At 37.1% G+C, this 23,070-nt stretch overlaps 1 protein-coding gene across 5 annotated transcripts in view; it reads left to right on the top strand.

Annotated features, from left to right (window-relative positions):
• Positions 1-23,070, top strand: part of ERO1B (endoplasmic reticulum oxidoreductase 1 beta) — a 64,915-nt gene that overhangs the window by 36,624 nt on the left and 5,221 nt on the right. For 4 of the 5 annotated variants that reach the window (XM_082645556.1, XM_082645557.1, XM_082645554.1 and 1 more), the window contains exons 7-15: positions 1,540-1,660; positions 1,798-1,844; positions 9,080-9,091; positions 10,984-11,010; positions 14,595-14,687; positions 14,800-15,046; positions 15,865-15,934; positions 18,149-18,235; positions 19,225-19,358. In XM_082645556.1, coding sequence (XP_082501682.1) covers positions 1,540-1,660; positions 1,798-1,844; positions 9,080-9,091; positions 10,984-11,010; positions 14,595-14,687; positions 14,800-15,046; positions 15,865-15,934; positions 18,149-18,235; positions 19,225-19,358 — 838 coding nt within the window. The remainder of the gene's footprint in view (positions 1-1,539; positions 1,661-1,797; positions 1,845-9,079; positions 9,092-10,983; positions 11,011-14,594; positions 14,688-14,799; positions 15,047-15,864; positions 15,935-18,148; positions 18,236-19,224; positions 19,359-23,070) is intronic. The other variant, XM_082645558.1, reaches the window with a different exon arrangement.

Consider the following 23,070-nt stretch of genomic DNA (forward strand, 5'->3'; position numbering starts at 1 on the left):
CTTATACATAACTGAGTCAGTTTTGCAAGTGAACTTAATTGAGAACAACTCAAATTTAAAATATATAACAGAAATTAGTGAATTGTAAAACTTAAAATTTTACTGTAAAATCCATATTTTATTAACTAAATGATTTGAATTTTTATTTTTCAATTAAGATTTTTTAAATTATTGTTTTAAGTCCTGATCAATAAATGTCCTTCAACAGTTTCTGTTCATCCATCTGTAAGTTAACGTTTTCTGTGCTTTAACTTATTTAGTGGAATATCTGTATAATGTTAGTGCTGGAAATAGAGCCAGTATTCTTCAAAATCATGTTTTCATTGTCTGTAAGTTAGATACCACTCATTTAGTAATGGTAAGTTATGATTATCTTTGTACTCTTTATACATCACAAATGTATCAGGTAGTTTTTGAAAGGCATGGATCAGGACGCTGCTTTTTTTTCCCTTAAGATTATGGATCATCTCAATCTACGGTCATTGAATGGCCAATGAATATTTTTGACTGATAGGTAATGAAAGCAAGAGGGGCCATATTTTAATGACCATGTTTGTCCCTGTTTCAAGTTAGGTGTCTATATACCATTGACTTAATACCGTGACACCAAAAATTAGGAAGCATGTACATAAAAGAATACATCCATGCCAACATACATAGCATTTCAGCTTATAGGTGGTATTAGCATAGATGTGTGAAGCATAGTCATTATAATTTTTCTGTAGATCGAAAAGCGTGTGCTTCCCTTTTCTACCCAGAATGTGACCATTAAAACCATTTTTCTTTATCTTTTGTATCCCCCAGAGATCTCTATCAAAATGTTGTCCAAATAGTGGAGATCTAGTAATACTAATTTGAGTTTCAACACAGAAAATCGTTATTTAATTTTAAATGTGTTAATAAATTCTTGAAGTTGTGCCTACTCACCAATATGTTAACCAATTAATATGTTAACCAATATATTAACATTGGTAAAAATAAATTTGTAACTTTTTTTTTTTACTACAACATTGTGTAACTCTATAAATGATCGAATTTGAATCACAAAGTTACTGCACCATTTACTTCGTAAATCCAAGTAGAAAGTATCACGGAAATCTTTTTTTTTTTTTTTAAGATACAATATATGCAAACAAAATAAATGTTTCAAGTATGTGTTTAGGTAGATATATACATAGGGGGGCAATCACATAAAATATTAAGAACAGGTTATGATTCTGTTAGGTCTTTTCAGTCCTAGTGGTTAAAACTTAAGAAATGATTAATGCCTCTAATAAGGTAAAGCCTGTTACATTCCGTAAGAGGGCATTGAGCGTCCAAAAGAAAGTGAGCAGTTATTTTTCCTCTCTCAAGTTCAAGTTATTTTAAGTCCTGGGTCAAGGACAGTCACAAGTGTGCTAACCACTCTACCGTTTAAGTTGGAGATGACTTGAAAGCGTAGCATTTCTCTAACCTTTGGATAGTCCTGTTTGCTTTGTAATGGTAAATTTTAGATAAATAGTGAAATGTGGATGATTTTATGAATTGTTTCTTGTTCAGATGAGAGATCTCCAGCTGCTCAGTATGTAGACCTTTTGCTGAACCCTGAGCGTTACACTGGCTATAAAGGGTCCTCTGCGTGGAGAGTGTGGAACAGCATCTACGAAGAAAACTGTTTCAAGTAACTGGAGGGGGTAGGGGAAAGAGGAGGATTGACTAGAGGGAGGGTGGAAGAAGGGGAATACTTGTTTCTCTTGAAAAAAATTACATCAAAATGTCAAACCATTTTACGTTTGAGTTTTGTATTTTCTTTTTCAGGCCTCGATCTGTTTATCGTCCTTTAAATCCTCTGGCACCCAGCCGAGGTGGGTTTTTGATACATTTTCATGGTTTTAGAAATTGTTTACAAGATACCTTTGTAATTATATGTTGAGAAAATTTTCAACTATTTTATATTTTTGCTTAATTTGAATGATCAAAAGTATAAGATTAGTTCATAGTTAGGTCTCAAGATTTCCACGTTTTATATAATTACTGTCACTTATTGACTGCCTGATATGTGCCAGGCCCTACATTAGGAGCTATATATAAAATAAATTAGAATATATGAGTAATCTATATGTATTAGAGGTTCCTGAGGAACTGGTAAAAATCTAAATGCCCAGGCCCTGTCCCATACCAGTTGTCACAGTCTTTGGAATTCGGACCCAGGCATTGGTGTTTTTCAAGCTCTCCAGATGATTCCAGTATGCAGCCGCTTTCAGAACCACTGACTCATAGCATGCTTCTCCGACTTCAGTACGCATACAAATCTCCTAGGAGCCTTGTTAAATACAGGTTCTGATTCTGTAAGTCGTGGGTGAGACTCCCAGGTAATGCCCAAGTGCTGATCGATGCACGACACTCTGATTCAGAAGGATGCAGAGAAGTATCAGAAAGTTAGGTTGCCACTTTGCCACATCAGGCTGTTGAGCACATGAAATGTGGCTAGTGTGAAAGTAAATTTTACGTCATTTTAGTTCATTTCAATTTAAAAACTGAAGTAGTATAAAATATTTTTACCATTAAACAGAACCTGATTGTTTTGGTAGAACTACTTTAACTCTTGCATCACAAAACAAATTGTTGACGTACTGCAGTGCATGTATACCTTTTGCTTTTTAAAATGTGGATATTAGAAAACATAACAAATTTTTATTAGAAAAAAATTTTAATTACACATATGGCTGTTGTTATAGTTATATGGGACAGCATTGTCTTACATAGTTGGAGTTTATTCAATATAAAATTATTAGGCGTGTCCTCAGTCTATTCTCAACGAGGACTCAAACCCTGGGAGCGGCCCTGTGATTGACGTGCCATTCTAATGCTTTCTTTAGACCAGGATTGATTTAGGAACTTGAATTTCCTGGTCTAGATTCATCTCTTTAGGCACTTCTCAGAACGAGAGTGACTTAGGAAGTTTGAATGAATGGACTGCTCTCAGATGTGCACTCACAGTATGGCCAATAGTTTTCCCAAATTCATCCTGAAACTGCTTGGGCAAGATAATCGGAGTGTGAAGAAGGTGTGCATGGCTTCTTATCCTTTGTCTCTTTTACTACTTTTACCTCATAACTTTTCCATTTTCAACTTAAATGTTTTTATTATACAAGATTTTATAAAAATTGAAACAATGCAAAAGTTATATAAAGTAAAAAGGGAATGCTTCCCCGACCCCTACCTGCCTCCACACACTTTTTCTTTTCCGTAGTACAGAGTTTGGAAGGTATCCTTTCAGACCTTTTCTATGATCACTTACTCCTTTTTTTTACATCTTTTTTTTTGTGGCTGTGCTGGGTCATCATTACTGTGCGTGGGCTTTCTCTAGTTGTGGCGAATGGGGGCTACTGTTTGTTGCAGTGTGCAGGCTTCTCATTGTGGTGGCCTCTCGTTGCGGAGCATGGGCTCTAGGCGTGCAGGCTTCAGTAGTTGTGGCTCGCGGGTTCTAGAGCGCAGGCTCAGTTGTGGCTCATGGGCTTTGTTGCTCCGCGGCATGTGGGATCTTCCCGACCAGGGCCTGAACCCGTGTCCCCTGCGTTGGCAGGCGGATTCCTAACCACTGCATCACCAGGGAAGCCCTTTTTTTTTTTTTTTTAACATCGTTTTTGGAGTATAATTGCTTTACAATGTTGTGTTAGTTTCTGTTGTATAATAAAGTGAATCAGCTATATGTATACATATCTCCCCATATCCCCTCCCTCTTGCGTCTCCCTCCCACCCTCCCTATCCCACCCCTCTAGGTGGTCACAAAGCACGGAGCTGATCTCCCTGTGCTATGGTGCTGCTTCCCACTAGCTAGATATTTTACATTTGGCAGTGTATTTATGTCTAGGCTACTCTCTCACTTCATCCCAGCTTACCCTTCCCCCTCCCTGTGGCCTCAAGTCCATTCTCTACGTCTGCGTCTTTATTCCTGTCCTGCCCCTAGGATGGGACCTTTTTTTTTTTTTTTTTTAGATTCCATATATATGGATCACTTACTCTTAAAGCAGAAAATATAATTGTTCATTTAATAAAAGCATCAAGTCCTGAGAAATACTTCGTTTCCATATTATGATAAACTAGAGACATGAGGCTGTAGGAAAGATGAAGAGAGGAAGGAAAGTGCATAGAGAAAAGGATGGAGGGAGGAAAGAGGAGCAGAGAAAAAACAAGTGTAGAAGAGGGAGACAAAAGACTAGGTAAGGGAGAGAATGGGTCCTGGGTGACAAGTGGGTACCCCAGGAAGTAATGCAATAGCTCTCACTAATGCTGTTTATATGCTTTCTCCATTGAAACCACCAATTGTTGATTAACAGCTGTTTAATTTTTTTTTGAATTTTATTTTATTTTTTTATACAGCAGGTTCTTATTAGTCATCCATTTTGTACACATCAGTGTATACATGTCAATCCCAATCTCCCAATTCATCACACCACCACCACCACCCGCTGCTACTTTCCCCCCTTGGTGTCCATACGTTTGTTCCCTACATCTGTCTCACTTTCTGCTGTGCAAAATGGTTCATCTGTACCATTTTTCTAGGTTCCACATATATGCGTTAATATATGATACTTGTTTTTTTCTTTCTGACTTACTTCACTCTGTGTGACAGTCTCTAGATCCATCCACGTCTCTACAAATGACCCAATTTCGTTCCTTTTTATGGCTGAGTAATATTCCATTGTATATATGTGCCACATCTTCTTTATCCATTCGTCTGTCGATGGGCATTTAGGTCACTTCCATGACTTGGCTATTGTAAATAGTGCTGCAGTGAACATTGGGGTGCATGTCTCTTTTTGAATTCTGGTTTTCTCTGGGTTTAGGCCCAGTAGTGAGATTGCTGGGTAATATGGTAATTCTATTTTTAGTTTTTTAAGGAACCTCCATACTGTTCTCCATAGTGGCTGTACCAATTTACATTCCCACCAACAGTGCAAGAGGGTTCCCTTTTCTCCACACCCTCTCCAGCATTTGTTGTTTGTAGATTTTCTGATAATGCCCATTCTAACTCGTGTGAGGTGATATCTCATTGTACTTTTGACTTGCATTTCTCTAATAATTAGTGATGTTGAGCAGCTTTAATGTGCTTCTTGGCCATCTGTATGTCTTCTTTGGAGAAATGTCTATTTAGGTCTTCTGCCCATTTTTGGATTGGGTTGTTTTTTTAATATTGAGCTGCATGAGCTGTTTATATATTTTGGAGATTAATCCTTTGTCCGTTGATTTGTTTGCAAATATTTTCTCCCATTCTGAGGATTGTCTTTTCATCTTGTTTATGGTTTCCTTTGCTGTGCAAAAGGTTTTAAGTTTCATTAGGTCCCATTTGTTTATTCTTGTATTTATTTCCATTACTCTGGGAGGCAATCAAAAAAGATCTTGCTGTGATTTACGTCAAAGAGTGTTCTTCCTGTGTTTTCCTCTTAAGAGTTTGATAGTGTCCGGTCTTACATTTAGGTCTTTCATCCATTTTGAGTTTATTTTTGTGTATGGTGTTAGGGAGTGTTCTAATTTCATTCTTTTACATGTAGCTGTCCAGTTTTCCCAGCACCACTTATTGAAGAGACTGTCTTTTCTCCATGGTATATCCTTGCCTCCTTTGTCATAGATTAGTTGACCGTAGGTGCATGGGTTTATCTCTGGGCTTTCTATCTTGTTCCATTGATCTATATTTCTGTTTTTGTGCCAGTACCATATTGTCTCGATTACTGTAGCTTTGTAGTATAGTCTGAAGTCAGGGAGTCTGATTACTCCAGCTCCACTTTTTTCCCTCAAGACTGCTTTGGCTATTCGGGGTCTTTTGTGTCTCCATACAAATTTTAAGATTTTTTTGTTCTAGTTCTATAAAAAATGCCAGTGGTAATTTGATAGGGATTGCATTGAATCTGTAGATTGCTTTGGGTAGTAGAGTCATTTTCACAATATTGATTCTTCCAATCCAAGAACATGGTATATCTCTCCATCTGTTGTTATTATCTTTAATTTCTTTCATCAGTGTCTTATAGTTTACTGCATACAGGTCTTTTGTCTCCCTAGGTAGGTTTATTCCTAGATATTTTATTCTTCTTGTTGCAGTGGTAAATGGGAGTGTTTCCTTAATTTCTCTTTCAGATTTTTCATCGTTAGCATATAGGAATGCAAGAGATTTCTGTGCATTAATTTTGTATCCTGCAACTTTACCAAATTCATTGATTAGCTCTAGTAGTTTTCTGGTGGCATCTTTAGGATTCTCTATGTGTAGTATCATGTCATCTGCAAACAGTGACAGCTTTACTTTTTCTTTTCCAATGTGTATTCCTTTTATTTCTTTTTCTTCTCTGATGCTGTGGCTAGGAATTCCAAAACTATGTTGAATAATAGTGCTAAGAGTGGGCAGCCTTGTCCTGTTCCTGATCTTAGAGGAAATGCTTTCAGTTTTTCACTGTTGCGAATGATGTTTGCTGTGGGTTTGTCATATATGGCCTTTATTATGTTGAGGTAGGTTCCCTCTGTGCTCACTTTCTGGAGAATTTTTATCATAAAAGGGTGTTGAATTCTGTCAAAAGCTTTTACTGCATCTGTTGAGATGATCGTATGGTTTTTACTCTTCAACGTGTTAATATGGTGTATCACATTCATTGATTTGCATATATTGAAGAATCCTTGCATCCCTGGGATAAATCCCACTTGATCATGGTGTTTCATCCTTTTAATGTGTTGTTGGATTCTGTTATTTTTGTTGAGGATTTTTGCATCTATATTCATCAGTGATATTGGTCTGTAATTTTCTTTTTTTTGTAGTATCTTTGTTTGGTTTTGGTGTCAGGGTGATGGTGGCCTCATAGAATGAGTTTGGGAGTGTTCCTTCCTCTGCAATTTTTTGGAAGAGTTTGAGAAGGATGGGTGTTAGCTCTTCTCTAAATTTTTGATAGAATTCACCTGTGAAGCCATCTGCTCCTGGACTTTAGTTTCTTGGAAGATTTTAAATCACAGTTTCAATTTTATTACTTGTGATTGGTCTGTTCATACTTTCTGTTTCTTCCTGGTTCCATCTTGGAAGGTTATACCTTTCTAAGAATTTGTCCATTTCTTCCAGGTTGTCCATATTATTGGCATAGAGTTTCTTGTAGTAGTCTCTTAGGATGCTTTGTATTTCTGCAGTGTCTGTTGTAACTTCTCCTTTTTCATTTCTAATTTTATTGATTTGAGTCCTCTCCGTCTTTTTCTGGACGAGTCTGGCTAATGGTTTATTAATTTTGTTTATCTTCTCAAAGAACCAGCTTTTAGTTTTATTGATTTTTGCTATTGTTTTCTTTGTTTCGATTTCATTGATTTCTGCTCTGGTCTTTATGATTTCTTTCCTTCTGTTAACTTAGGGTTTTGTTTGTTCTTTTTTCTCTAGCTCCTTTAGGTGTAAGGTTAGATTGTTTATTGGAGATTTTTCTTGTTTCTTGAGGTAGGCTTGTCTAGCTATAAACGTCCCTCTTAGAACTGCTTTTGCTGCATCCCATAGGTTTTGGATCATCGTGTTTTCATTGTCGTTTGTCTTTAGGTATATTTTGATTTCCTCTTTGATTTTTTCAGTGATCTCTTGGTTATTTAGTAACATATTGTTTAGCCTTCGTGTGATTGTGTTTTTTTCCCTGTAATTCATTTCTAATCTCATAGCTTTGTAGTCAGAAAAGACGCTTGATATGATTTCAATTTTCTTAAATTTACTGAGGCTTGATTTGTGACCCCAAGATGTGATCTATCCTGGAGAATGTTCCCTGCACACTTGAGAAGAAAGTGTAATCTGCTCTTTTTGGATGGAATGTCCTATAAATATCAATTAAATCTATCTGGGCTGTTGTGTCATTTAAAGCTTGTGTTTCCTTATTAATTTTCTGTTTGGAAGATCTGTCTGTTGGTGTAAGTGAGGTGTTATCTGTCCATTGGTGTAAGTGAGGTGTTTAAGTCCCACACTATTATTGTGTTACTGTCAATTTCCTCTTTTATAGCTGTTAGCAGTTGCCTTATGTATTGAGGTGCTCCTATGTTGGGTGCATAAATATTTACAGTTGTTTTATCTTCTTCTTGGATTGATCCCTTGATCATTATTTAGTGTCCTTCCTTGTCTCTTGTAACATTCTTTATTTTAAAGTCTGTTTTATCTGCGTATTGCTACTCCAGCTTTCTTTTGATTTTCATTTGCATGGAATATCTTCTTCTGTCCCCTCACTTTTAGTCTGAATGTGTCCCTAGGTCTGAAGTGGGTCCCTTGTAGACAGCATGTATATGGGTCTTGTTTTTGTATCCATTCAGGAAGCCTGTGTCTTTTGGTTGGATCATTTAATCCATTCACGTTTAATGTAATTATCGATATGCATGTTCCTAGTACCATTTTCTTAATTGTTTTGGGTTTGTTTTTGTAGGTCCTTTTCTTCTCTGTGTTTCCCACTTATATAAGTTCCTTTAGCATTTGTTGTAGAGCTGGTTTGGTGGTTAATATTCTTAACTGTGTTTCTTCCACACTATTCCTGGCTTCCACAGCTAGCTTTCCAACAGCTTTTTTCCAAAAATGAAATTTTCTGTCAGAATTCCACATGTAAAGCTAATCAAGACAGGGCTGCTGTGGAGCCTGAAAGCCCAGCCTTCTGGCCTCTCCCCCACATTTAGGCAGCCCCATAACCCCTGCAGGGATGCTTTCACTGACTAGAGTTTGGGAAGTGCTTTTATTAAGGTGAATATGTGCTGAGGAGCAGTAACTTAAGAAAGAAAAGTACTCCAGTCTGGAAACACATGTTCAGAGAGTTGTGTGCATAATGATTAAAGGAGTGACTGTATATTTGTTAATTATTGAAACTAGTGGTCTTTATGATTGTTTAGTTACTCTCTGATACTATTTATTGCATAAAACATATGTGAAAATCTTGTACTCTTTGGCCTGTATTCTTATTAAGAAGTCTTATTTACAGGGTAACTACACACTGAGCAAGGTTCATGGTATAATTAGTAGTTTAACACATAGTAAGTTTTAATCCCATAAATAAATAGGATTGGAATCTGAACTGTGTAAGACATTTTCTAAAATCTTGTCTATTATTTTGTCTTTCAGGAGAAGATGATGGTAAGTTAAAAGTCTCATTTTATGTTTGCTTCAAATGTAGAAGAAATGCCTTTAATGATCAAAATTTGATCTTTTCCTGTTTTTAATTCAAAAGAAAGTATCCTATTTTTTTTCAGAAAATAGCTACCAATCAATGGTGGCCAAAAAAATAAGAGTGTTTTTTATAATTTAAAGTTACCCTATGTTAGGGACTTCCCTGGTGGCGCAGTGGTTAAGAACCTGCCTGCCAGTGCAGGGGACACGGGTTCTGTCCCTGGTCCGCGATGATCCCACATGCTGTGGGGCAACTAAGCCTGTGCGCCACAACTATTGAGTGTGTGCTCTAGAGCCCACAAGGCACAACTACTGAAGCCTGTGTGCCTGGAGCCCGTGCTCCACAACAAGAGCAGCCACCGCAATGAGAAGCCCGTGCATTGCAACAAAGAGTAGCCCCCGCTCGCCGCAACTAGGGAAAGCCCGCACACAGCAACAAAGACCCAACGCAGTCAAAAATAAATAAATAAATAGATTTATTTTTAAAAATAAAGTTGCCCTATGTGTCAAGGGCACTGTGATGAGCATTGTAAAGGATAGAAAAATGTATAAAACGTGCCTTCCCTCTAGGAGCTAAAAATATGTATAGTAGGAATGATCAGCACTGTACATAAGTGATAATAAAGAAGTATTACATACATAGTACAACAGTAGGTGGTGTAGCTCTTCAGAGGTAGAACAGATCCTGCCTCACTGGGAAAATTTACTGGAGGAGGTGGCATTTGAGATGGACTTGAATGATGGACTGATTTAAAGCCTGTAGAATTGGATAGTGTGGGCTACTTGGATGACAGTATGGACCAAGGGGTTGAGAAAGGAAAAACAAGGCATGTTTGGGGAGTGTAGGAAAGACCTTCATATATGGGGTAATTTAAAATTAGAAAGATGAGTAGAGACCAGATTATTGAGGACCTTAGGAGCTAGACTTTTCCTGTTAGCAGCTGGGGCTTTTTGAGTAAACAAGTGAGATAATGAATGATGTTTTGTGTAAGAGTATCATCTAAGTAAGAGTATGTTGAATGAATGATTCTCTAGGAAGATGTTTGTGTTGTTTTGCTAAGGGTAAAGACTCTCAGGAGGCAAAGTAATTCCCCACCATCTAATTTGTCCCCTGGACTCCTTGCTCAACTCACCTACGTGTTGAGTTTTTATCATCGTGCTTTGCTTTTCGCAATTAAAATAAGGATGAGTAACTTAGGAAGTATATTAACTGTTTTTATCTTTATTGACTGCCATTTTTCTTTTCACTCAGAACAATATTGAGCTAGAAATAGTTCTTTTAGCATAGTACACAAGGAAGGCTGCTTCATATTCTGGTTGTTAACTTTTCTGAAGAATTATTTTGAAAATTTAGGGAACTTTTTTATTATCTCTTAAAACTTAGTAGTTTTAGATAATTGAGGAAATATATTTAGGTTTATTGCTCAGGAAAAATGGAATTAATAATTTGATTTTCATATTAATTATAATTCACTTTTTTCTGGAAGTTTTGAATAATACTATGGTTATCAACTAAAGCAAATTTAAGATTGTTTCTCCTCATACTTATGGATATTTAAGCCTTCAAGTGAATAAGGTTTACATAATATTTTGACTGGAAGTTTTCTCAAAAATTTTACAAGTCAAAATGTCATTTATAAGAACTTTTTCCCAAAACTACTTCAGTAACTTTTGGACTTTATTTTCTAGAACCATATGCCTATTTTTCCATTACACATGAGCAGTGGACATATTCCTTAATCTGTCATGAGAAATATTTTATAGACTTAATTTATTCTTATTTCTGAATGACCATTTAAACATTTTCACCCAATTCTGTGTGTGTGTATAATTTTGATTGTTTTTGTTTTGTTTTTTAGGAGAATCGTTCTACACGTGGCTAGAAGGTAAATTTAATGTCTGCATTTTAAATTTATTGGCATCTTGCAAAAAATGAATTTATTTAATATATATTTGTAAGTTTTAGGATTCATTAAATCTTGACAGTGTTTGAAAGAAAATAACATGTTTTAGGTTATTATAGTTTAGGATAAAATTATTTGAAAAATTTGAGGATACTGGTCAGCTAAAAACCAGTGTTGTGGAAATATACAGGGCAGATGTGGTCATGAGGGTTCCAGAACTGGTTCCCAGTCTTATTTCCATTCTGTATGTAATATTCATCCAAACTACTTTTCTAGCAACCACTATGCAAGTCTGTTTTTTTAAGTAGAGGCATTCTTTTTGGAAGGAAGTACTTTTTTTTATATATGAAATTAAGGGAAGATGAATTTGAATTCAGGTTTTAAACATGTTTACACATATAGTCTAAACTTGTCTAACTAAAGGATAAAGTAATATAGATCCCAATATATCACATACCTTCGCATTCTTATATTTTCTAGTGTTGAAATTATGAAATGTTATTAATGGAAAGCTGAAACATTCTAGGATTTTAACAACTTTGGTTAATAACTGGATATGTGATGCTTTTAAAAATTTTACCAAATTGCCATTAATTTATGAAACCAAAAGTTCAAATATATTAATGAAAGATAAGCAAGTTGAATGACACTGGAAAATGGATATTTCATAGCCATAACCTTATAGGAACTCTACTGAGTTAAACTAAGCACTTAATTCCATTTTATCTTTGTTAATCAGTCGTGTTAACTTATGAACGTGATTTCTCTTTTTTTAATGAACTTTTTTTCTTTTTTTTTTTTTTGGCTGTGTTGGGCCTTCGTTGATGCACACGGACTTGCTCTAGTTGCGGCGAGCGGGGGCTACTCTTTGTTGCGGAGCGCGGGCTTCTCGTTGCGGTGGCTTCTCTTGTGGAGCACGGGCTCTAGGCACGCGGGCTTCAGTAGTTGTGGCACGTGGGCTCAGTAGTTGTGGCTCATGGGCTATAGAGCTCAGGCTCAGTAGTTGTGGCGCCTGGGCTTAGTTGCTCCGTGACATGTGGGCTCTTCCTGGACCAAGGATTGAACCTGTGTCCACCGCATTGGCAGGCAGATTCCTATCTACTGCGCCACCAGGGAAGCCCAATGAACTTTTTTTTTTTTTTTTTTTTGCGGTACGTGGGCCTCTCACTGTTGTGGCCTCTCCGGTTGAGGAGCACAGGCTCCGGACACACAGGCCTAGCGGCCATGGCTCACGGGCCCAGCCGCTCCACAGCATGTGGGATCCTCCCGGACTGGGGCATGAACCCGTGTCCCCTGCATCGGCAGGCGGACTCTCAACCACTGCACCACCAGGGAAGCCCCAATGAACTATTTTTGATGTGCAAATACTGCTAGGAATTATACTGATAAATGGCCAATGTGGGAAGAGATGCTTGTCTTTGTTTAATTAGCTTTATTTTAAGAGCACAAATTGTGAAAAGTAGTATTTAGGTTAAAAGAGGTGGTCAGAGACTCTGCATATTGATCATGGAGGATGAGAATGAAATTTATGGGCAGTATCGGATTCTAGGGTATACTATATCAACCACTCTCCTAGTATCCTATTGATGGTAGTCTCTGAATATTGATACACAGTCCAACGAGCACTCCTATTTATAGGTAACTGGCTCAAGTTTTCTGAGATTCAGTTTCCTGATCTGGGGCACAAGAGTGGCACTAGCCATCCAGCTTACCTACACTGTAGATGATGCCTGTGAAAACTGCTTCGAAAATCACTAAACAATGTACAAATGCCAAATAATAGTGTTACAATATATCTAGCCCTTTTGTGAGAGAAAAAGTTATATATTGATGTCCTGTAATTCAGTTGATGAAAATGAATTTGAATGAAATTAAATCCAGAAGAGGAAGAGGAGAACCACTTTCTAAATTGAATAGTTGGATTTGCCAGGCATTAGGGCTGGCAGCAGACCGCAGGCAGGGAGCACCTCTCCAGCACTTTCTGCTAAGAGTGTTGTGTGTCGTCTTGGTACATTCACTTGGCTCATCTTTTTATTATTAAGATTTTGCTTGAAGTTACCTAATTTTCACAGTTTACAGAAGTACATATCTACTCCTTCCTTCCCTCTTACCACCCATGCCCTTTTAGGTAAGGGGCTTTGTGGGCTTTGCAAATTAGATTCCCTCCTAGTTTTCATGTTCTCATTTTTAGGCATATGAATTTTCATGAGCTTTGCTTTGCCTATTTTCCCTTCTCTTGTCTTTATTTTTATTTTTTTTTTCTTTTTGCGGTATGCGGGCCTCTCACTGTTGTGGCCTCTCCCGTTGCGGAGCACAGGCTCCGGATGCGCAGGCCCAGCGGCCATGGCTCACGGGCCCAGCCGCTCCGCGGCATATGGGATCCTCCCAGACCGGGGCACGAACCCGTATCCCCTGCATCGGCAGGCGGACTCTCAACCACTGCGCCACCAGGGAGGCCCCTTCTCTTGTCTTTAGATATTTTACTGCTTAGAGAAGTAGGTTGGAAGGAAGAGAAAGTGAACTTCAAATCTGATCATTTTGGTACTTGATAACAGATTTGATTAAAAGTTTTACTAGAGAAGTTAATACCTAATGTTTTATCAAAGTTATTCACATTGTTTATAACCCTTGGTACCATAAACATTCAAATTTGGCCATATACTTTTATGAAGAAGCCACAAAATAGAGCTGAATTTCTACCTTTTGGTCTCTATCCGTGGTGATGAGAATGTTCTAGGAAGAATTCTGAATTAGCGAATGAGATCTCAAAATAATTATCTTTTCCTATTAGCTACTTGCTTCAGAGCCATGGAGGCAGGGGATGGATAGGATGGTGAAATTATCTTGACCTCTGTTTTGAGCAAAAGCCTGTGTGGCTTAAGAAGGCTACATAAAATAAATTTCCATCATATTCCTGAACTCCATCTTGATACGGTTTTACTCACATAGTAAATAATCACACTTTTTTTTTTAATTGGCTGAAACTCCTGGATGTCTGTTTTCCAAGTTTTTCCTCCTTACCTGTGGAACATACAGTTAAGTAGAATTAGAGAATTCCAGGGCAAAGGATTAATAGGAACCACTAAAGAATCTGGAGGAAGGAGAGAAATAGAATTCAGTCTCTTCTTCCTCCACTAACAAGTAGGTTCAAATAAAGAACATCTATAGGGAAAGGAAAAGGAGAAACAGCTATTGTTATGCCAAAGCAGTGACTTTATATCTGCTTTAGTTTAGCCTAAACCACAAAAAATCTGTGCTGTTGCCTTCTGGGTAACATGAGGACTTTTCCAAGTGCATCCATAGTGTTTGGACCTCCAGTAGCCCAGACATTTGTATCTTATTCTGCACTAAGTTATCATACTCAGTTAACTCCATTCTGAAGTCAGAATCTCATTTTATCTTCTAGTGATAGTATCTCAATCTAATTATTTTATATTAGTCCTTGATTTGTTTTTAATGTCCTCAAATCTTAACTTTAAAAATAAGCCCATGTACCTAATCCTTTTGATTCAGTATTTTTGTTATCTAAATGGATGTGATTTCTTTTTCAATATTTTTCTGAATAGGTTTGTGTTTGGAGAAAAGAGTCTTCTATAAGCTTATATCGGGACTTCATGCTAGTATCAATTTACATCTATGTGCAGATTATCTTTTGGAAGGTAATCAGATTTTTTATATTAGTATAAAAATTGTTGGGGAAAAATACATATTCTCTATAGAGCAAAAATCCTGTTTATTAAGAGTGTATAATATATTTCTCTTTCTCTTTAGAAACCTGGGGTAAACCTACCTGGGGACCTAATATGAAAGAATTTAAACGCCGCTTCGACCCTGTGGAAACCAAGGGAGAAGGCCCAAGAAGGCTAAAGAATCTGTACTTTTTATATTTAATTGAGCTTCGAGCTTTATCAAAGGTGGCCCCTTACTTTGAGCGCTCAATTGTCGATCTTTACACTGGAAATGTAAAAGAGGATGCTGACACAAAAACCCTTCTACTGAATATCTTTCAAGATACAAAGTAAGAATTGAATTGTCAGTGATCTGAAATTCTCCACTCTGTAGTTGAGTGAGGTAGTTCTTGAAATATTGATACAACAAAAACTGACTCCTGAAAATTAATTAGGAAGAGGGAGAATTAGAACTGAGAAGGAAAGTGTTCCATAGAATGGCAGCATTTTAAAGATATTTCTAAAAATGTTGACTGAAAAGCGTCTATAAAGCTTTGTTGCATAAACTTTCACACTTGAGAATAGGCTGTATTTTTAAATATAACTTTAAATTTTATGTAGTACCAAAATTTAATGCTACTTTACTGTTCTTTCTACCAATTTTGTATTCTTCCAGTTGCTACTTAAATTCAGATGGTAATAGGTGCTAGCATAAGGATAGATTACCTAAGAGGACATTAGCCTTACGTTCTACAATATAACCTTTAAAAAAAAATCCTGGGTGTATAAAACTGCACTTTACTGATTGTTAAAAATGAGCACAGAGGAGAGTTGGGTTAAGAAATGTCTAAGGTAAATTATGCATTAAATTTTTAAAAATGTTTTAAAATGTTGAGTTTTGTACATTTTTTCACACAAATTGTTTTTAGTTAATTTTTAGGTTATTTTTGTCACGTAATTTCTTCAAAACATTACACTCTCATAAATTACAAAGCCCTCTTTATCTTGCTTTACTCTTTGATTGAATAGTTTAAACTGTTTGCCACCTTCCCACGTTACCAAACCTTATACATGAGTAAATTCTGAATATTAAGTATTTGTAGGGATAGAAAATTCTACCAGAGCTTGAATTTTTCATCTGTAGCTTATAATATTTTCATTTCATTAGGTCCTTTCCCATGCACTTTGACGAGAAATCCATGTTTGCAGGTGACAAAAAGGGGGCCAAATCGTTAAAGGTAAGAAATTCTTGGCTGGGGGACTGGGTGGGGAACAGTTTACTGGTTGTGTTTTAATCCTGTTCATCTGAACTTTCTTTCCCAGTTCACCATCTTGTTGGTCTGATTGGATTTTACTATAAATGATACAAAAAGCTCTTTCTCAATTCCTTTCTCCTTTCTAGTTTGCCCAACTGCTTAGTGAATCCTCAGTCATACCTCTCTGACTAATGACACCTTTGTACATGTCTTTTCAAAAGGCATTATTTTGAAAGTTTTCTTACTTTCTTTTCTTTCATTTACTTATTGCTGTTTTGATGCGTCTTAAAGAAAATCATGCACTGTTAGCCACTTTGAAGGCAGTAAATAGTATATTTTCTAATGTTTACTTTACAAAATGTTACGGTTTTGAAACTATTATGTTTTTGTCCTAATGGACTAACATATAAGGCAAAAATTACCTGTTGACCTGTGATGTCAGAAGGAGACTATATTTTAGGAACATTATGCAACTTCATGTTATAAGCACTTGTTTTTCATTTGCTTACAGTAATTAAGGAATACATTGTACCCTTACAGTGTTCATAAAAGTATTTGAAATTGACTGGCAAATAGTCTTCTACCACAGCTCCACAATTTTTTATATGCGATTCTGAAATCCAAAAAGCTCCAAAAACTGGAACATTTTTCTTATGTTTGGTACAAATTAATTTGTTAGCAAAACCTAACCTGAACTGGTGTAAGGATATTTGTAGTGTTTTTTAAAAATTCTGCTTTGTATGAATATTCTTACATTTTGTTGCAAAAACAATCATGTATTTGATTACAGGGTGTTGCCATACACTCTGGTGGGGTGTTTCATAATATATAGTGTGTGTACTACATTTCTAAAATCTCAAAAATTCTGAATTCTGAAACACATTTGGCCCCGAGATGTTTCAGATGTGGATATGCTACAAGAATGAATACATTAGTAAGAGTTCCTTGGTATTTCTGAAATGAAGTAATTTAGCCACAACTATATTTTAGTTTTGGAAGGTTGTTTTGTTTTATGGTTGTTTTAGAGGTATATTAGTATTACAGTATTTAACATAATGCTAATTCATTTTTGTAATGCTTCCTATTTTCTTAGTGTTTATACAAATATTATACTTCTGATCAAGACAACTATAATTACATATCTTTTCATAGATGAGGAAGGTAAGACTGAGAACAGAGTAAGGTTTCACAGCTAGCTTTCAAATTATAAAATGCTGGAAATTTGGTTTCCTGTTTTTCAAAGGTGTAGAAAGCAGAATATAAGTCCATTTTTCCATCTGCTCCAAAGAACATGAATTACATGAGAATGGAGAGCAAAGGAGTTTTTGTGTTCTATTTATGTTGTCTTTCTTTTGGCCAAGGTATTGATTCCTCCAAACGCTTTAAGTTTTCGGGTGACTCACTCCAGCTCTTTACAATAAAATGTTTACTTCGGTGCAATAAAATGATTTTTATTTTCTATGTTTGCCCTGTGAAAAAGATGAGGAAACTTCCTCTTAGCTAGTTTTGTCCTCAGAGAAGGTGAGACTGACCTTAGAGTCACAGAAACCCATGCACAGATGCTCACAGGCATCTAACTGTGTGGGAAACTAATTCAGCAAAAGTCAAGGATCCAGTAAGCAAGCATCCCTGGAGAAGCTGCATTAGCTAATGTGGGGGACTGTAAGATCACAGACCCCTTGTATAGCCCTGTGATCATCGGTGCTGTTGGGGAGTACATGTTATAAACATGGTGTGGTCCTAAGGAGAGAGAGATGGACACTGATTATTGTTCTAGGACTAGCTTTCTGATTTAGACTCACACAAAACAATGCCTCAGAAATAAATGAAACATAATATAGATGTATTTACCACTGGTTGTACACAGATATCAAATGGAAGCAGCAGTTAAGATCCTTCAAAGTAAAAACCGTGTATTATTTACTTTGGTGTCCCTTGTAAGGGTACATGTTGGTGCTTTGCATGGAGTGGCCCCTCAATCAAAAGTTCGTTGAATTAATATGTAGAATGAATTTTATAAACTGCCATTAATGTTAGCTGTTCTATGTGCCATGTTGTGCTATACAAATTCAAATACTTCATTGTTGAAAAACACAACTCATTCATTAATAAGCTTCGAAACTTTTATTATAATTCAGGCAAATGCAGTTTAATTTTAAATGTCTGATTAGAATGAACATGTGTTCTGCTTGTTAGGAGGAATTCCGGTTACATTTCAAGAATATCTCCCGTATAATGGACTGTGTTGGATGTGACAAATGCAGGTTATGGGGGAAATTACAGGTTTGTGTGTTGTCTTCTGTTTTGAAACTATTACTAACCTTAAATTTCTCCACTGAGAAGTTGAAAGTTTTTACTAAAATGTCCTCATTGTTCATTGAATTAGAAATCCAAAGTGTTTTTATTCATAAAAACAATTAATATTAGACTCTGTTATATGTGTATGTATTAGGATGTTTTTCCTGTTATTGTAGGTTAATGATTTTAGTTTTATTGTATCTGTTTCTGTTGGTACAATCTCAGATTCATTTTTGGAGTTGGTGGTTATAAATAGAGTGTATTGGTATTTTATATACCTATATAAAAGGTAAAATATAATTATATAAGAAAATTAATTATCAAATTTTGGTCACTGAATTTGTATCAATGATCAAAAGAAGGAGGCCCCCTAGTCACAAAATAGGAAAGTTCTGCCCAGCAGGCCCATTTACCTAAATACTTCAGTGTAAAAAGGATTGTGTGATTGTTTTCTCTTATCTTTTTACGAAGATGATATTAAGTCATAGAAAGTCAAGAGACAGAATTTTTTTAATGGAGGCTACACTGAAATCAGATTTTTCTTTTTCTCTGTTACTAATAATTGAGAAATTATTAAGTGTAGGTATCACTATACCTATAAACTTATACTAATTTCTAAGTTTTGAATTGTTAGGGGCTATAAAGAATGCTTTCAGAGTTACATATTGAACACAGTAATCCTAATGTGATATTTTCTACGTTAAAAAAAGGCATTTTAGTCATTTGGAATAGTAGGATATGTATCCAAAAAGTGTTAAACTATTCAGATTTCCTTAACAGCTTAGATAAATTTATCATATGCATAATCTGTGAGGAAGTAGAAACTATATTTTACATAGTTGAACATTTTGGTGAAAAGTGCAGTTCATATGAATTTCCTGACGTCTCATCACAGTGACTGAGTATTCCTTTAAACCTTTAAAGCAGTTATTATTGTATGAATTTAATTGAAAGTTTATCACTATTTTCTTTAGACTCAGGGTTTAGGAACTGCCCTGAAGATATTATTCTCAGAAAAAGAAATCCAAAAGCTTCCAGAGAACAGCCCATCTAAAGGCTTCCAACTCACTCGACAGGAAATAGTTGCTCTTTTAAATGCTTTTGGAAGGTAAGAACTGTTTTCATAGTGAAGACTTTTGATTCCCCTGCTGGTTTCAACAAACTGCAAAGATCATCCTCTTTGCTAAAGTAGTCTGTTTTGCTTTGTTTTGTTGACAAAGAGGGAGCATTATTGTCATATAGTATCGTACCTGCACTCACAAGCCAGTTTCTCTACAGGTTACAGGAAAAAGTAATAGTTTCAAATTGCCAGCATTTCCCAGTTTGCCTTCTCAATTTTGTGGGGAAATATTCTTCTAATAAAATTCTCTTTAGCTGGTTTTAACTCGTTCAAGTACAATAGCAGGAGTAAGGAGAGTTTGGCTCAGAAGGTGAGGAAAGAAAAAGACATTAAACCTTTCAGCTGCTCTGTGTCTTAATCTGAGGAGGCATTTTTCTTTCACTCATTCTTCCTCCATTGTTTTCTGTGTATGTACATACAGTTTGCTTTTTGTTTATACCACAGATGGTTTCAAAAATAATTTGAATTTGCCTACAGAGGTACATGCAGTACCAACTAAGTGAAGAATACAGAAGAGAAGGAAAAGAATCATAGAAAATCAGAGAAAACAATACTATACTGCCCTGGGAAAAAAGGCAAAGTCAAATCAAGGAAGAATTTAAAAAAAAATAAAGAAAGAAAGAACAAAGTAATACAGAGATTATTATGTTTTCTTAACATGCATTTTTCAGTTAAAAAGAGGCAGTTAGGGCTTCCCTGGTGGCGCGGTGGTTGGGGGTCCGCCTGCCGATGCAGGGGACACGGGTTTGTGCCCTGGTCCGGGAAGATCCCACATGCCGCGGAGCGGCTGGGCCCATGGGCCATGGCCGCTGGGCCTGCGCGTCCGGAGCCTGTGCTCTGCAACGGGAGAGGCCACAGTGGTGAGAGGCCTGCGTACTGCAAAAAAAAAAAAAAAAAAAAAAAAGAGGCAGTTAAATTAAAATAAATTAATTGCCCCTTCCCCATCTTAATAGCAAAGATTTCACCTGTTGTTCCCCTGTATTTATTTATTTATTTATTTATTTATTTATTTTTTTGCGGTATGCGGGCCTCTCACTGCTGTGGCCTCTCCCGTTGCGGAGCACAGGCTCCGGACGCGCAGGCCCAGCGGCCATGGCTCACGGGCCCAGCCGCTCCGCGGCATATGGGATCCTCCCAGACCGGGGCACGAACCCGTATCCCCTGCATCGGCAGGCGGACTCTCAACCACTGCGCCACCAGGGAGGCCCTGTTCCCCTGTATTTAAAGATGACCACGTAGGTTGAGATTTCAAACACAAGATAGACATAGCGTGTCCACTGGTAATTGGTGTTTCATGAAAAATTCAGTCCACCCACTAATGAGGCTTGTAGTAAGATAAAATAGGAGAAGCTGAATTAAATTATTTGAAATTTAAATGAAAAAAGATTTTAATCAATTTAAACACTTTTAATTGAAGAATAGTTGATGTACAGTATTATGTTACAGGTGTACAGTATAGTGGTTCACAGTTTTTAAAGGTTATACTCCTTTTATAGTTATTATAAAATGTTGGCTATATCCCCCGTGTTGTACAATGTATCCTTGTAGCTTATTTTATACATAGTAGTTTGTACCTCTTAACCCCCTACCCCTATGTTGCCTCTCCCCAGTGGTAACCACTAGTTCTCTATATCTGGGAATCTGCTTCTTAAAATGTATTTAAATCTAAATAAAATTGAGAAAGAAGCAGATGTTAACTTCCTCAAAATTTCTCTGCATCTCACAAGGAATTATTCGCAAATGCAACCCTTCCAGCTAAGTTCTCTAACTAGAGCCTGCTAGTACCTTTTATTGCTCCCTAGAGAGTACTGGACTCAGAATCAGGTCCTAGCATTCTGGAATCCTGGCCCTGCCATTTACTGGCAGCATGAGCTCAGGTATATCACTCCTTTCTCCCATTTTGTTTCCTTTCTCTGTATAATGAAGAGGAGTAAAAACCTTTCTCACAGAGTTAACATGAAGATAAAACGAGGTCCTGTGTGACACTTTTAAATCACAAGACGCTACCTGAAGTCCATGGCAATGGTGGGCATGGGGGTGGTGATTTACAAACACCATTGGATGTTTAGTGCCCTAATATCTTCAGTACTTAAAAAATTGTCTTATTGTTTTTATGGCTAGACTAGATGTGAGAAACCTTTCTTTTCTTAAGGGTAATGACACTCAGGGTGGGATGGTTACACAAACAAGGTACAGCCTAATTTAATCTCCCTTTTCCTCCCCACGGAAAACAAATAACAGCCATCTGCTTTTTAAATCTCTTTTAAAATATTCATCTTTCTTTCCCCCTAATTATTAAAGTAATTCATGGTCATTATAGAAAATCTGGAAAAACAAGTGAAAGTGTAATTTAGAAAATAAATTTAAAAATCACTCATAACCCTACCACCTAGGACGATTTCAACATTTGGCTTTTTTTTTTTTTATTAATTAATTTATTTATTTATGGCTGTGTTGGGTCTTCGTTTCTGTGCAAGGGCTTTCTCTAGTTGTGGCAAGTGGGGGCCACTCTTCATCACAGTGCGTGGGCTTCTCACTACTGCGGCCTCTGTTGTTGTGGAGCACAGGCTCCAGAGGCGCAGGCTCAGTAGCTGTGGCTCACGGGCCTAGCCGCTCCGAGGCATGTGGGATCCTCCCACACCAGGGCTCGAACCCATGTCCCCTGCATTAGCAGGCAGATTCTCAACCACTGCGCCACCAGGGAAGCCCTTGGCGTATTTTTTTTTTTTTTTTTTTTTTATGCGGTACGGGGGCCTCTCACTGCTGTGGCCTCTCCCGCCGCGGAGCCTGTGGATGTGCAGGCCCAGCGGCCACGGCTCACGGGCCCAGCCGCTCCACGGCACGTGGGATGCCCCCAGATCGGGGCACGAACCCGTGTCCCCTGCACTGGCAGGCGGACTCCCAACTACTGCGCCACCAGGGAAGCCCCCTTGGCATATTTTTAATGTGTATTTTCCCACTACTTATATGTAAAAAATTTATGTACGTGTGTGTGTGTGTACATAACCATACATTTTGTATGCTTTCTTATCCTGTTTTACTTGGCATTACATTTTTTTTTTTTTTTTTTTTTTTTTTTTTTTCTTTTTTTTTGCGGTATGCGGGCCTCTCACTGTTGTGGCCTCCCCCGTTGCGGAGCACAGGCTCCGGACGCGCAGGCCCAGCGGCCATGGCTCACGGGCCCAGCCGCTCCGCGGCATATGGGATCCTCCCAGACCGGGGCACGAACCCGTATCCCCTGCATCGGCAGGCGGACTCTCAACCACTTGCGCCACCAGGGAGGCCCCTTGGCATTACATTTAATCATTTCCCAATATTATTAAAATTTTTTTCATAAGTTATTTTTTTCTTTTTTATTGAGGTATAATTGACATACAGCATTGTATTAGTTTCAGGTGTCCAACATAATGACTCAATATTTGTATATGTTGCAAAATGATCACCACAGTAAGTCTAGGTAGCATCCATCACCACACGTAGTTACAGAGTTTTTCTTCTTGTGATGAGAACTTTTGAGATTTACTCTTTTAGCAACTTTTAAATACATAAGCACTATTTTTAATATAGGCCAATATTCTGTTATATGGATATACCACAATTTTAGTCATTCTTTTATTTCTTAGTCAAGTTTAACTGTTTCCTTCATATGTATTCTATACATTTCTTACTTTTTCCTTAAAAATATTACAGTTCTTAATAA

Source organism: Mesoplodon mirus (assembly GCF_964341445.2).
Source record: "Mesoplodon mirus genome assembly, chromosome: 2".
NCBI classification, from domain to species: domain Eukaryota; kingdom Metazoa; phylum Chordata; class Mammalia; order Artiodactyla; family Ziphiidae; genus Mesoplodon; species Mesoplodon mirus.